At 41.3% G+C, this 14,522-nt stretch overlaps 1 protein-coding gene across 1 annotated transcript in view; it reads right to left on the bottom strand.

Annotated features, from left to right (window-relative positions):
* The window catches only part of TG (thyroglobulin), a 249,352-nt gene that overhangs the window by 110,838 nt on the left and 123,992 nt on the right, over positions 1-14,522 (bottom strand). The window contains 1 exon segment of the mRNA XM_073590435.1: positions 7,257-7,427. Within this exon segment, the coding sequence (XP_073446536.1) occupies positions 7,257-7,427 (171 nt within the window).

The following is a 14,522-nucleotide window of genomic DNA, read 5'->3' as shown; positions in this document are numbered from 1 at the left end:
AGTAATGTAATGTATGTACACAGTGACTGCACCAGCAGAAAAGTGAGTGCAGCTCTGGAGTATAATACAGGATGTAACTCAGGATCAGTAATGTAATGTATGTACACAGTGACTGCACCAGCAGAATAGTGAGTACAGCTCTGGAGTATAATACAGGATGTAACTCAGGATCAGTAATGTAATGTATGTACACAGTGACTGCACCAGCAGAATAGTGAGTGCAGCTCTGGAGTATAATACAGAATGTAACTCAGGATCAGTAATGTAATGTATGTACACAGTGACTGCACCAGCAGAATAGTGAGTACAGCTCTGGAGTATAATACAGGATGTAACTCAGGATCAGTAATGTAATGTATGTACACAGTGACTGCACCAGCAGAATAGTGAGTGCAGCTCTGGAGTATAATGCTGGATGTAACTCAGGATCAGTAATGTAATGTATGTACACAGTGACTGCACCAGCAGAATAGTGAGTGCAGCTCTGGAGTATAATACAGGAGGTAACTCAGGATCAGTACTGTAATGTATGTACACAGTGACTGCACCAGCAGAATAGTGAGTGCAGCTCTGGAGTATAATACAGGAGGTAACTCAGGATCAGTAATGTAATGTATGTACATAGTGACTGCACCAGCAGAATAGTGAGTGCAGCTCTGGGTATAATACAGGATGTAACTCAGCATCAGTAATGTAATGTATGTACATAGTGACTGCACCAGCAGAATAGTGAGTGCAGCTCTGGAGTATAATACAGGATGTATCTCAGGATCAGTAATGTAATGTATGTACACAGTGACTGCACCAGCAGAATAGTGAGTGCAGCTCTGGAGTATAATACGGGATGTAACTCAGGATCAGTACAGGATCAGTAATGTAATGTATGTAGACAGTGACTGCACCAGCAGAATAGTCAGTGCAGCTCTGGAGTATAATACAGGATGTAACTCAGGATCAGTACAGGATCAGTAATGTAATGTATGTAGACAGTGACTGCACCAGCAGAATAGAGAGTGCAGCTCAGGAGTATAATACACGATGTAACTCAGGATCAGTAATGTAATGTATGTACACAGTGACTGCACCAGCAAAATAGTGAGTGCAGCTCTGGGGTATAATACAGGATGTAACTCAGGATCAGTAATGTATGTACACAGTGACTGCACCAGCAGAATAGTGAGTACAGCTCTGGAGTATAATACAGGATGTAACTCAGGATCAGTAATGTAATGTATGTACACAGTGACTGCACCAGCAGAATAGTGAGTGCAGCTCTGGAGTATAATACAGGATGTAACTCAGGATCAGTAATGTAATGTATGTAGACAGTCACTGCACCAGCAGAATAGTGAGTGCAGCTCTGGGGTATAATACAGGATGTAACTCAGGATCAGTAATGTATGTACACAGTGACTGCACCAGCAGAATAGTGAGTACAGCTCTGGAGTATAATACAGGATGTAACTCAGGATCAGTAATGTAATGTATGTACACAGTGACTGCACCAGCAGAATAGTGAGTGCAGCTCTGGAGTATAATACAGGATGTAACTCAGGATCAGTAATGTAATGTATGTACACAGTGACTGCACCAGCAGAATAGTGAGTACAGCTCTGGAGTATAATACAGGATGTAACTCAGGATCAGTAATGTAATGTACAGTGGGGAAAAAAAGTATTTAGTCAGTCAGCAATAGTGCAAGTTCCACCACTTAAAAAGATGAGAGGCGTCTGTAATTTACATCATAGGTAGACCTCAACTATGGGAGACAAACTGAGAAAAAAAAATCCAGAAAATCACATTGTCTGTTTTTTTTTTCATTTTATTTGCATATTATGGTGGAAAATAAGTATTTGGTCAGAAACAAAATTTCATCTCAATACTTTGTGATATATCCTTTGTTGGCAATGACAGAGGTCAAACGTTTTCTGTAAGTCTTCACAAGGTTGCCACACACTGTTGTTGGTATGTTGGCCCATTCCTCCATGCAGATCTCCTCTAGAGCAGTGATGTTTTTGGCTTTTCGCTTGGCAACACGGACTTTCAACTCCCTCCAAAGGTTTTCTATAGGGTTGAGATCTGGAGACTGGCTAGGCCACTCCAGGACCTTGAAATGCTTCTTACGAAGCCACTCCTTCGTTGCCCTGGCGGTGTGCTTTGGATCATTGTCATGTTGAAAGACCCAGCCACGTTTCATCTTCAATGCCCTTGCTGATGGAAGGAGGTTTGCACTCAAAATCTCACGATACATGGCCCCATTCATTCTTTCATGTACCCGGATCAGTCGTCCTGGCCCCTTTACAGAGAAACAGCCCCAAAGCATGATGTTTCCACCACCATGCTTTACAGTAGGTATGGTGTTTGATGGATGCAACTCAGTATTCTTTTTCCTCCAAACACGACAAGTTGTGTTTCTACCAAACAGTTCCAGTTTGGTTTCATCAGACCATAGGACATTCTCCCAAAACTCCTCTGGATCATCCAAATGCTCTCTAGCAAACTTCAGACGGGCCAGGACATGTACAGGCTTAAGCAGTGGGACACGTCTGGCACTGCAGGATCTGAGTCCATGGTGGCGTAGTGTGTTACTTATGGTAGGCCTTGTTACATTGGTCCCAGCTCTCTGCAGTTCATTCACTAGGTCCCCCCGCGTGGTTCTGGGATTTTTGCTCACCGTTCTTGTGATCATTCTGACCCCACAGGGTGGGATTTTGCGTGGAGCACCAGATCGAGGGAGATTATCAGTGGTCTTGTATGTCTTCCATTTTCTAATTATTGCTCCCACAGTTGATTTCTTCACTCCAAGCTGGTTGGCTATTGCAGATTCAGTCTTCCCAGCCTGGTGCAGGGCTACAATTTTGTTTCTGGTGTCCTTTGACAGCTCTTTGGTCTTCACCATAGTGGAGTTTGAAGTCAGACTGTTTGAGGGTGTGCACAGGTGTCTTTTTATACTGATAACAAGTTTAAACAGGTGCCATTACTACAGGTAATGAGTGGAGGAAAGAGGAGACTCTTAAAGAAGAAGTTACAGGTCTGTGAGAGCCAGAAATCTTGATTGCTTGTTTCTGACCAAATACTTATTTTCCACCATAATATGCAAATAAAATGAAAAAAAAACAGACAATGTGATTTTATGGATTTTTTTTTCTCAGTTTGTCTCCCATAGTTGAGGCCTACCTATGATGTAAATTACAGACGCCTCTCATCTTTTTAAGTGGTGGAACTTGCACTATTGCTGACTGACTAAATACTTTTTTTCCCCACTGTATGTACACAGTGACTGCACCAGCAGAATAGTGAGTGCAGCTCTGGAGTATAATGAAGGATGTAACTCAGGATCAGTAATGTAATGTATGTACACAGTGACTGCACCAGCAGAATAGTGAGTGCAGCTCTGGAGTATAATACAGGAGGTAACTCAGGATCAGTACTGTAATGTATGTACACAGTGACTGCACCAGCAGAATAGTGAGTGCAGCTCTGGAGTATAATGCAGGAGGTAACTCAGGATCAGTAATGTAATGTATGTACATAGTGACTGCACCAGCAGAATAGTGAGTGCAGCTCTGGGTATAATACAGGATGTAACTCAGCATCAGTAATGTAATGTATGTACATAGTGACTGCACCAGCAGAATAGTGAGTGCAGCTCTGGAGTATAATACAGGATGTATCTCAGGATCAGTAATGTAATGTATGTACACAGTGACTGCACCAGCAGAATAGTGAGTGCAGCTCTGGAGTATAATACGGGATGTAACTCAGGATCAGTACAGGATCAGTAATGTAATGTATGTAGACAGTGACTGCACCAGCAGAATAGTGAGTGCAGCTCAGGAGTATAATACAGGATGTAACTCAGGATCAGTACAGGATCAGTAATGTAATGTATGTACACAGAGACTGCACCAGCAGAATAGTCAGTGCAGCTCTGGAGTATAATACAGGATGTAACTCAGGATCAGTAATGTAATGTATGTACACAGTGACTGCACCAGCAGAATAGTGAGTGCAGCTCTGGAGTATAATACAGGAGGTAACTCAGGATCAGTACTGTAATGTATGTACACAGTGACTGCACCAGCAGAATAGTGAGTGCAGCTCTGGAGTATAATACAGGAGGTAACTCAGGATCAGTAATGTAATGTATGTACATAGTGACTGCACCAGCAGAATAGTGAGTGCAGCTCTGGGTATAATACAGGATGTAACTCAGCATCAGTAATGTAATGTATGTACATAGTGACTGCACCAGCAGAATAGTGAGTGCAGCTCTGGAGTATAATATAGGATGTATCTCAGGATCAGTAATGTAATGTATGTACACAGTGACTGCACCAGCAGAATAGTGAGTGCAGCTCTGGAGTATAATACGGGATGTAACTCAGGATCAGTACAGGATCAGTAATGTAATGTATGTACACAGTGACTGCACTAGCAGAATAGTGAGTGCAGCTCTGGAGTATAATACAAAATGTAACTCAGGATCAGTATTGTAATGTATGTACACAGTGACTGCACCAGCAGAATAGTGAGTGCAGCTCTGGAGTATAATGCAGGAGGTAACTCAGGATCAGTAATGTAATGTATGTACATAGTGACTGCACCAGCAGAATAGTGAGTGCAGCTCTGGGTATAATACAGGATGTAACTCAGCATCAGTAATGTAATGTATGTACATAGTGACTGCACCAGCAGAATAGTGAGTGCAGCTCTGGAGTATAATACAGGATGTATCTCAGGATCAGTAATGTAATGTATGTACACAGTGACTGCACCAGCAGAATAGTGAGTGCAGCTCTGGAGTATAATACGGGATGTAACTCAGGATCAGTACAGGATCAGTAATGTAATGTATGTAGACAGTGACTGCACCAGCAGAATAGTGAGTGCAGCTCAGGAGTATAATACAGGATGTAACTCAGGATCAGTACAGGATCAGTAATGTAATGTATGTACACAGAGACTGCACCAGCAGAATAGTCAGTGCAGCTCTGGAGTATAATACAGGATGTAACTCAGGATCAGTAATGTAATGTATGTACACAGTGACTGCACCAGCAGAATAGTGAGTGCAGCTCTGGAGTATAATACAGGAGGTAACTCAGGATCAGTACTGTAATGTATGTACACAGTGACTGCACCAGCAGAATAGTGAGTGCAGCTCTGGAGTATAATACAGGAGGTAACTCAGGATCAGTAATGTAATGTATGTACATAGTGACTGCACCAGCAGAATAGTGAGTGCAGCTCTGGGTATAATACAGGATGTAACTCAGCATCAGTAATGTAATGTATGTACATAGTGACTGCACCAGCAGAATAGTGAGTGCAGCTCTGGAGTATAATATAGGATGTATCTCAGGATCAGTAATGTAATGTATGTACACAGTGACTGCACCAGCAGAATAGTGAGTGCAGCTCTGGAGTATAATACGGGATGTAACTCAGGATCAGTACAGGATCAGTAATGTAATGTATGTACACAGTGACTGCACTAGCAGAATAGTGAGTGCAGCTCTGGAGTATAATACAAAATGTAACTCAGGATCAGTATTGTAATGTATGTACACAGTGACTGCACCAGCAGAATAGTGAGTGCAGATCTGGAGTATAATACAGGATGAAACTCAGGATCAGTAATGTAATGTATGTACACAGTGACAGCACCAGCAGAATAGTGAGTACAGCTCTGGAGCATAATACAAGAGGTAACTCAGTATCAGTAATGTAATGTATGTACACAGTGACTGCACCAGCAGAATAGTGAGTGCAGCTCTGGAGTATAATACAGGATGTAACTCAGGATCAGTAATGTACTGTATGTACACAGTGACAGCACCAGCAGAATAGTGAGTGCAGCTCTGGAGTATAATACAGGAGGTAACTCAGGATCAGTAATGTAATGTATGTACACAGTGACTGCACCAGCAGAATAGTGAGTGCAGCTCTGGGGTATAATACAGGAGGTAACTCAGGATCAGTAATGTAATGTATGTACATAGTGACTGCACCAGCAGAATAGTGAGTGCAGCTCTGGGGTATAGTACAGGATGTAACTCAGCATCAGTAATGTAATGTATGTATATAGTGACTGCACCAGCAGAATAGTGAGTGCAGCTCTGGAGTATAATACAGGATGTAACTCAGGATCAGTAATGTAATGTATGTACACAGTGACTGCACCACGAGAATAGTGAGTGTAGCTCTGGAGTACAATACAAAATGTAACTCAGGATCAGTAATGTAATTTATGTACACAGTCACTGCACTAGCAGAAGAGTGAGTGCAGCTCTGGAGTATAATACAGGATGTTACTCAGGATCAGTACAGGATCAGTAATGTAATGTATGTACACAGTGACTGCACCAGCAGAATAGTGAGTGCAGCTCTGGGGTATAATACAGGATGTAACTTAGGATCAGTAATGTAATGTATGTACACAGTGACTGCACCAGCAGAATAGTGAGTGCAGCTCTGGAGTATAATACAGGATGTAACTCAGGATCAGTAATGTAATTTATGTACACAGTGACGGCACCAGCAGAATAGCGAGTGCAGCTCTGGAGTATAATACAGGATGTAACTCAGGATCAGTAATTTAATTTATGTACACAGTGACTCCACCAGCAGAATAGTGAGTGCAGCTCTGGAGTATAATACAGGATGTTACTCAGGATCAGTAATGTAATATATGTACATAGTGACTGCACCAGCAGAATAGTGAGTGCAGCTCTGGGGTAAAATACAGGATGTTACTCAGGATCAGTAATGTAATGTATGTACACAGTGACTGCACCAGCAGAATAGTGAGTGCAGCTCTGGGGTATAATACAGGATGTAACTCAGGATCAGTAATGTAATATATGTACATAGTGACTGCACCAGCAGAATAGTGAGTGCAGCTCTGGAGTATAATACAGGATGTAATTCAGGATCAGTAATGTAATGTATGTACACAGTGACTGCACCAGCAGAATAGTGAGTGCAGCTCTGGGGTATAATGCAGGATGTAACTCAGGACCAGTAATGTAATGTATGTACACAGTGACTGCACCAACAGAATAGTGAGTGCCGCTCTGGAGTATAATACAGGATGTAACTCAGGATCAGTAATGTCATGTATGTACACAGTGACTGCACCAGCAGAATAGTGAGTGCAGCTCTGGAGAAACTTTTCATCTGCATTTTGTCTATCAGCAAAAAGTGAGTTGAATATAAGATACAGTAATAGACTCCTTATTGCAGTTACTCACATAAGCATTGATCATTCGTGAGCTCCATGTCAGTTTCTGTCCACACCAATTTTTCCCCAAAGTTGTCAACACAAAAATACTTGTTAGTTACTGCATCTTTTTGGGACGGGAAGAACTCTCCTCGGCCATCGCATCGTAAATCTTGCTTATTCCTCTGGCATCTGGTGACACCTATTATATACAGGGAGATATAATGTCATAAGGGGTCTCAAATCCTGGAGCCGTACCTATAGTCTAATACTAAAAGCACCCGTGCGTAACACCCTGCCATGGGAGTACCAAAACTGTTACTATCGAATTCAGTGAGAACCATGTAATTCTTCTTTTTACCTGCGGGGATGCTGCAGGGAAATTAAACATCTACAAGACAGGTCATCAATATTTGATCGATGGGATCTGACTCCGATCATCGGTGGCGATCAGGAGCGGCACAGCTCCATGCATAGTGTAGTAACCATTAATGGTACTGCAAGGACTCCATAAATGACTTGTGTTGTGATTACAGAGGTTACTCTCCTCTCTGCATGACGAACTGCTGGTGTCGATTTACAAAACAATTAAAGAATTTTCATCTGAGGATTTTGTTGCTGATCAGCTCCCAAATTTGTCAAACACCGCTTCTGGTACTCTTCCAATAGTTTGCATTGGGAAGGCCATATTATTACTGATAATGTAGGAAAAATTGGGAATTTTTTGCTGTTGATGTTTTGCAATCATCATCAGAGAAATAACCTGATGTCACACTTCTTTCATGCAGTTTAATGCTGAACTTTGCTCCAAACGTGACACTGTCAAGAGGTTGCAAAAAACAAGTGTGCAAAAAATGCTTTAAAATTCGCTTAAAAAAAAACTCTTCAAAAAAACCTCATCAGATGTGAAACTAGATGGATTCCGGAAGTGGATTTCACGTGAAAGCCACCTCGGATTTTTACACCTAAAATGTGAGAACATACTTTTATTTTATTTTTTCACTTTTTTTTTCAGCTTCAGCAGGAAAATATAAAGAGGCAAATCCTCGTCATATTTGCACCGAAGTCTTCACTCTTCTATTCTCTTTAGATTCCTAAGTATTTTCTGTAAAACATAATCTGCAGAAAAGTAATTTCACTGCAGTGAATGTATGGAGAAGACCTCCCTGCGCTGTGTCCTGGTGTAACTTATGCTCTGGTGTATCTACCACACCACCAGCTGTCACACACATTTTTTCTGTTTTCCACCCAGCGAGGGGAACGGATCGGTCACAGACTTGTCAATCATTCCCACGTTTCATATTCTGTCCTGGATTATAAAAACTTGTATCCAATTGTTTCCATTCCAGCAAATGTAACACAAACAACACAGGAGCTTCTGCTGACGGCGCAGAAACGGGTCATAATAAACAGATTTGTTACATTGTAACATGTGGCCCTTAAAGTGACGGTTCACTCGGGTGGTGCAATATTATGGGGGAAAAAAAAATTCAGAATTGGTTCTAATGTAATTATTTTAAGCAAGGGAACAAAAGTGCGTGCATAAATCCTTTAAAACGCTAATGTTTATTGCAGGAAAGATATATATATTTGTACTGTGCTAGCTAGTAGATAGAAGCATATTTAGGCTATGTGCCCACGTTGCAGAAATGCTGCGGAATTGTCCGCAGCATTTCCACAACTCCCCGCCACGGGTAAAACGCATGCGGAATTCACATGCGTTTTCCTGCAAAACACAAGTGTTTTTAGCTTGTAGCATCGCTTGGAAAAGTGATTGACAGGTGAGTCACACTCGTCAAACATAGTGTGACCAACTTTTTACTATTGAGACCGCCTATGCAGCATCAGTAGTAAAAAGATCTAATGTTAAAAATAATAACTGAAATAAAAATATATGGATATACTCACCTCCTGGTGGCCCCCGATCTCCTCAGCGGCGCTGCCAGCAAGTTCCGTTCAAAGGCGTGCTTTGCGAGAATGACCTTTGTGACGTCACAGTCGCATGAGTATTGAGTAATACTGAGTATCCTTTTGAGCTAGTACAGCCATGAGTCTTCTTGGGAATGATGCAACAAGTATAAACAGTATTAGATACTAACATATATGTGCACATTGACTCGTCTGCAGAACCAGATCAATACTGGATTGCAGGGCTGTATCTAATCAAATAAAGCCAGATCGATACTGGATCAGAAAATATTAAATGTGTATAAGACAGTATAAGATATGCCTATAGATAGTAACTGGTCTGCAGAACCAAATAATTACCATTTGATGGTGTTATGCATGTATTATTTACTGACCCCAGGTGATACCCCATGGCCTATGTATCCCTGAGATGACCTTAAAATAACTCTGCTTGACAGCGGAGGTTGGCACCGTAATTGCAAGGTTTTTGGCACCCCCCCCCCATGGCGGCTCTCCGTAGATATCCCTATATGTCCCTATTATAATGCATATTCATAGGATATCCTATACTAGACATAGTCCAACTATCTAGAAGGGACATATAGGGATATCTAGGGAGAGCTGCCGTGGAGCAGGGTCCCCAAAAACCTCAGAATTAAGGTGCCCACCTCCGCTGTCAGGAAGAGTTATTTTAAGGACTGCTATAATTTTGATCACTACTGTATATATATATATATAGACTTTTTTTTAGTACTGATCTGGTCATATGGACATTTATTCTCTTCTTCTCCACTATTGATCTGGTCATATGGACGTCTATTCTCTTCTTCTCCAGTATTGATCTGGTCATATGGACGTCTATTCTCTTCTTCTCCAGTATTGATCTGGTCATATGGACGTCTATTCTTTTCTTCTTCAGTACTGATCTGGTCATATGGACGTCTATTCTTTTCTTCTTCAGTACTGATCTGGTCATATGGACGTCTATTCTCTTCTTCTCCAGTATTGATCTGGTCATATGGACATCTATTCTCTTGTTATCCAGTATTGATCTGGTCATAAGGACATCTATTCTCTTCTTATCCAGTATTGATCTGGTCATATGGACATCTATTCTCTTGTTATCCAGTATTGATCTGGTCATATGGACATCTATTCTCTTCTTATCCAGTATTGATCTGGTCATATGGACGTCTATTCTCTTCTTCTCCAGTATTGATCTGGTCATATGGACGTCTATTCTCTTCTTCTCCAGTACTGATCTGGTCATATGGACGTCTATTCTCTTCTTCTCCCGTATTGATCTGGTCATATGGACGTCTATTCTCTTCTTCTCCAGTACTGATCTGGTCATATGGACGTCTATTCTCTTCTTCTCCAGTATCGATCTGGTCATATGGACGTCTATTCTCTTCTTCTCCAGTATCGATCTGGTCATATGGACGTCTATTCTCTTCTTCTCCCGTATTGATCTGGTCATATGGACGTCTATTCTCTTCTTCTCCAGTACTGATCTGGTCATATGGACGTCTATTCTCTTCTTCTCCAGTATCGATCTGGTCATATGGACATCTATTCTCTTCTTCTCCAGTATTGATCTGGTCATATGGACGTCTATTCTCTTCTTCTCCAGTATTGATCTGGTCATATGGACGTCTATTCTCTTCTTCTCCAGTATTGATCTGGTCATATGGACGTCTATTCTCTTCTTCTCCAGTATCGATCTGGTCATATGGACGTCTATTCTCTTCTTCTCTAGTATCGATCTGGTCATATGGACGTCTATTCTCTTCTTCTCTAGTATCGATCTGGTCATATGGACATCTATTCTCTTCTTCTCCAGTATCGATCTGGTCATATGGACGTCTATTCTCTTCTTCTCCAGTATCGATCTGGTCATATGGACGTCTATTCTCTTCTTCTCCAGTATTGATCTGGTCATATGGACGTCTATTCTCTTCTTCTCCAGTATTGATCTGGTCATATGGACGTCTATTCTCTTCTTCTCCAGTATTGATCTGGTCATATGGACGTCTATTCTCTTCTTCTCCAGTATTGATCTGGTCATATGGACGTCTATTCTCTTCTTCTCCAGTATTGATCTGGTCATATGGACGTCTATTCTCTTCTTCTCCAGTATTGATCTGGTCATATGGACATCTATTCTTTTCTTCTCCAGTATTGATCTGGTCATATGGACGTCTATTCTCTTCTTCTCCAGTATTGATCTGGTCATATGGACATCTATTCTCTTCTTCTCCAGTATTGATCTGGTCATATGGACGTCTATTCTTTTCTTCTTCAGTATTGATCTGGTCATATGGACGTCTATTCTCTTCTTCTCCAGTATTGATCAGGTCATATGGACGTCTATTCTCTTCTTCTCCAGTATTGATCAGGTCATATGGACGTCTATTCTCTTCTTCTCCAGTATTGATCTGGTCATATGGACGTCTATTCTCTTCTTCTCCAGTATTGATCTGGTCATATGGACATCTATTCTCTTCTTCTCCAGTATTGATCTGGTCATATGGACGTCTATTCTCTTCTTCTCCAGTATTGATCTGGTCATATGGACGTCTATTCTCTTCTTCTCCAGTATTGATCTGGTCATATGGACGTCTATTCTCTTCTTCTCCAGTATTGATCTGGTCATATGGACATCTATTCTCTTCTTCTCCAGTATTGATCTGGTCATATGGACGTCTATTCTCTTCTTCTCCAGTATTGATCTGGTCATATGGACATCTATTCTCTTCTTCTCCAGTATTGATCTGGTCATATGGACGTCTATTCTCTTCTTCTCCAGTATTGATCTGGTCATATGGACGTCTATTCTCTTCTTCTCCAGTATTGATCTGGTCATATGGACGTCTATTCTCTTCTTCTCCAGTATTGATCTGGTCATATGGACATCTATTGTCTTCTTCTCCAGTATTGATCTGGTCATATGGACATCTATTCTCTTCTTCTCCAGTATTGATCTGGTCATATGGACGTCTATTCTCTTCTTCTCCAGTACTGATCTGGTCATATGGACGTCTATTCTCTTCTTCTCCAGTATTGATCTGGTCATATGGACATCTACTGTCTTCTTCTCCAGTATTGATCTGGTCATATGGACATCTATTCTCTTCTTCTCCAGTATTGATCTGGTCATATGGACGTCTATTCTCTTCTTATCCAGTATTGATTTGCTTACACAGATATCCCTATATTCTAATCCAGTATTAGGTTGGTGAATAAGGCCAGATTATCTGTGTATACATGTTTATTATTGATCTGACGATACAGACACTCCTGGTCAGTTTGACAGACTTTTCTTTAGACATTATCTATAGCCCTATCTATCAGATCTTATTAGTGGTCTGATTCTTATAGACATTTTTTTGGTCTCTAGTTCTTTTGCACTGTAGGGAGAGCGGTGATTTTTTTACTAATTATCAATAAACATTAGCATCTTAAAGGGTTTATGTAGGCACTATTTTGAGAAATGGTGCAACTCCTGTCCATGGGTTCTGTCTGGTATTGCAACTTCATTAATGTGAAGAGTAATAAGATGTAATACTGCATACAACCTGTAGACAGGCGTGGCGCTGTTTTGAAAATAAATCAGACTTGTTTAACTAATTCTGTATAACTTTCATGCCAGAACCTGAACTTAAAGAGAGAGGCAGTAGCAAAGGCAGCAGGCAGCTGCAAAATTCTGAAAACAGCTTCGGATGCGACTGGAGAATATGACATTGGCTCTATTCGTCAAGGAGTTCTAAACATGTTTCTGGCATAAAACTTCTTTAAATGTCACAAAATTTAGCGACTTTTGCCATTTTTATGCAAGGACGACCAGTGTTTTGAAAACTAGGCAAGACAGGATGGGAGCAAATCGTCCCATGATAAATTCATCATCACTTATGCCACCAAAGCATGCATGGGCCAGACTAGTGCATAGAAATAGCAGAAAGCTCCTTTGATCCTCAGCTCTGCGGATGAGCAATTTGCATATTTTTGCAATTTAGCAAAATGTAGCCTCAGCCAGCGTGAATAGAGCTACATCGGGCACCAGCTCTCCAGCACACTGAACAAGCCCATCATTTCCTATTTATTGATTTACTTCCATGTAATACTACATATCACCCGTAGTGGCCACTGCAGGAAAAAGTGCATATGTCACCAGCCAGACTCTGGCGATCAGTTGATAAGCAGGAGTTTATAATTCAAGGAGTGGGAATTTTCATTTTTAGTCCTGAGTGCTCACATGGTTAAAGAAACCATTTCCAATAATACTTGTACTTATTAGGGGAGTGCTCTTTATGTAATTTTATTGCATACTTGAAAAAAACCTGCCTCGGGGAAATGTACACTTAAAGAACGATTTCTAATAGCAGCTTTGTGAAGGATAGAGTGATTTAATGGCAGCCTACAATCCTCCTGAAAACGCGTTTAGCTGTAACAGAACACCTGGCTCAGCAGGTGGCCCAAGTTTCTCAGCTTCAAAGAAAAAAAAATCACACCTCCACTAACTAGCTAGTACCCAAACTCCTTCAGAGCCCATGCAGTGTAACTGCTTAGTTCAGACAGCTAGGATTTAATAAGGAGAATATGGACTTATCGTACGTCCTAGCCACACATCGTTAAATTTTTGAGATCTCTGGAACGGGTTGAATGCCTTCCAATGTGTAGATTCATTCTAGCAGCCAAGGGTGTGGAGATACATAGAATGGCTAGTAGGAGGCAGGTAGCAAAGCTATGTTGGTCTCAATGTGTAGCAGGGCCCAGCCAGTTCTAATGGTGCCAAAACCACCTCCCTAGGACCGTCCATCAAGGAGTTATGACTCATCTTAAGTTTTGGAGTTTTCAGCTTCTAGATGAAAGGGGAGGCGATATAGGTTCAACCCAGGGGTAGAAGGGGAGTTACCAAACGAAGTTAAATGCTCTTGTAAAGCATGGCCTATGTTTTTTTGGGGGCGGGAGGTCACGGCGACATACCGTGTGGTGATAAGTCACAGAACAGAGGGGACAACCAGCTTCCCAAGTGGTAGTCCCTCTACAAAAAGAGAGGCCTTTCATCTGACTGGTAACTGTCTTATATTCTGCATACTTTGTCCTACCACTATTACATTTGCATATCTGACTATTGTATATGTATAACCAATGTGTATATAGTGTCTTGTCTAGTGTGCCCTTAAGGCAATTAAATATATTATTTAACCTTGGGCTGCTCTTTTATCTCAATCCACAAATCCACACATCCGTGTCCTCGGCTGAACTTTCCATGCTACCGGGGCTGGTTTCTGGCCCGATATAATCACATTAATAGACCGGGTTTATATCTAATGAGGAACTGGTGGCAGTCTTACCAGGCTGGTAGTGTTCTGTTTTACTGGTGCTA

This window comes from Dendrobates tinctorius, unplaced genomic scaffold, assembly GCF_039654945.1.
Source record: "Dendrobates tinctorius isolate UK_male_01 unplaced genomic scaffold, ASM3965494v1 ptg000116l, whole genome shotgun sequence".
Lineage (NCBI taxonomy): Eukaryota > Metazoa > Chordata > Amphibia > Anura > Dendrobatidae > Dendrobates > Dendrobates tinctorius.
This window is presented reverse-complemented; position numbering and strand designations above follow the sequence as displayed.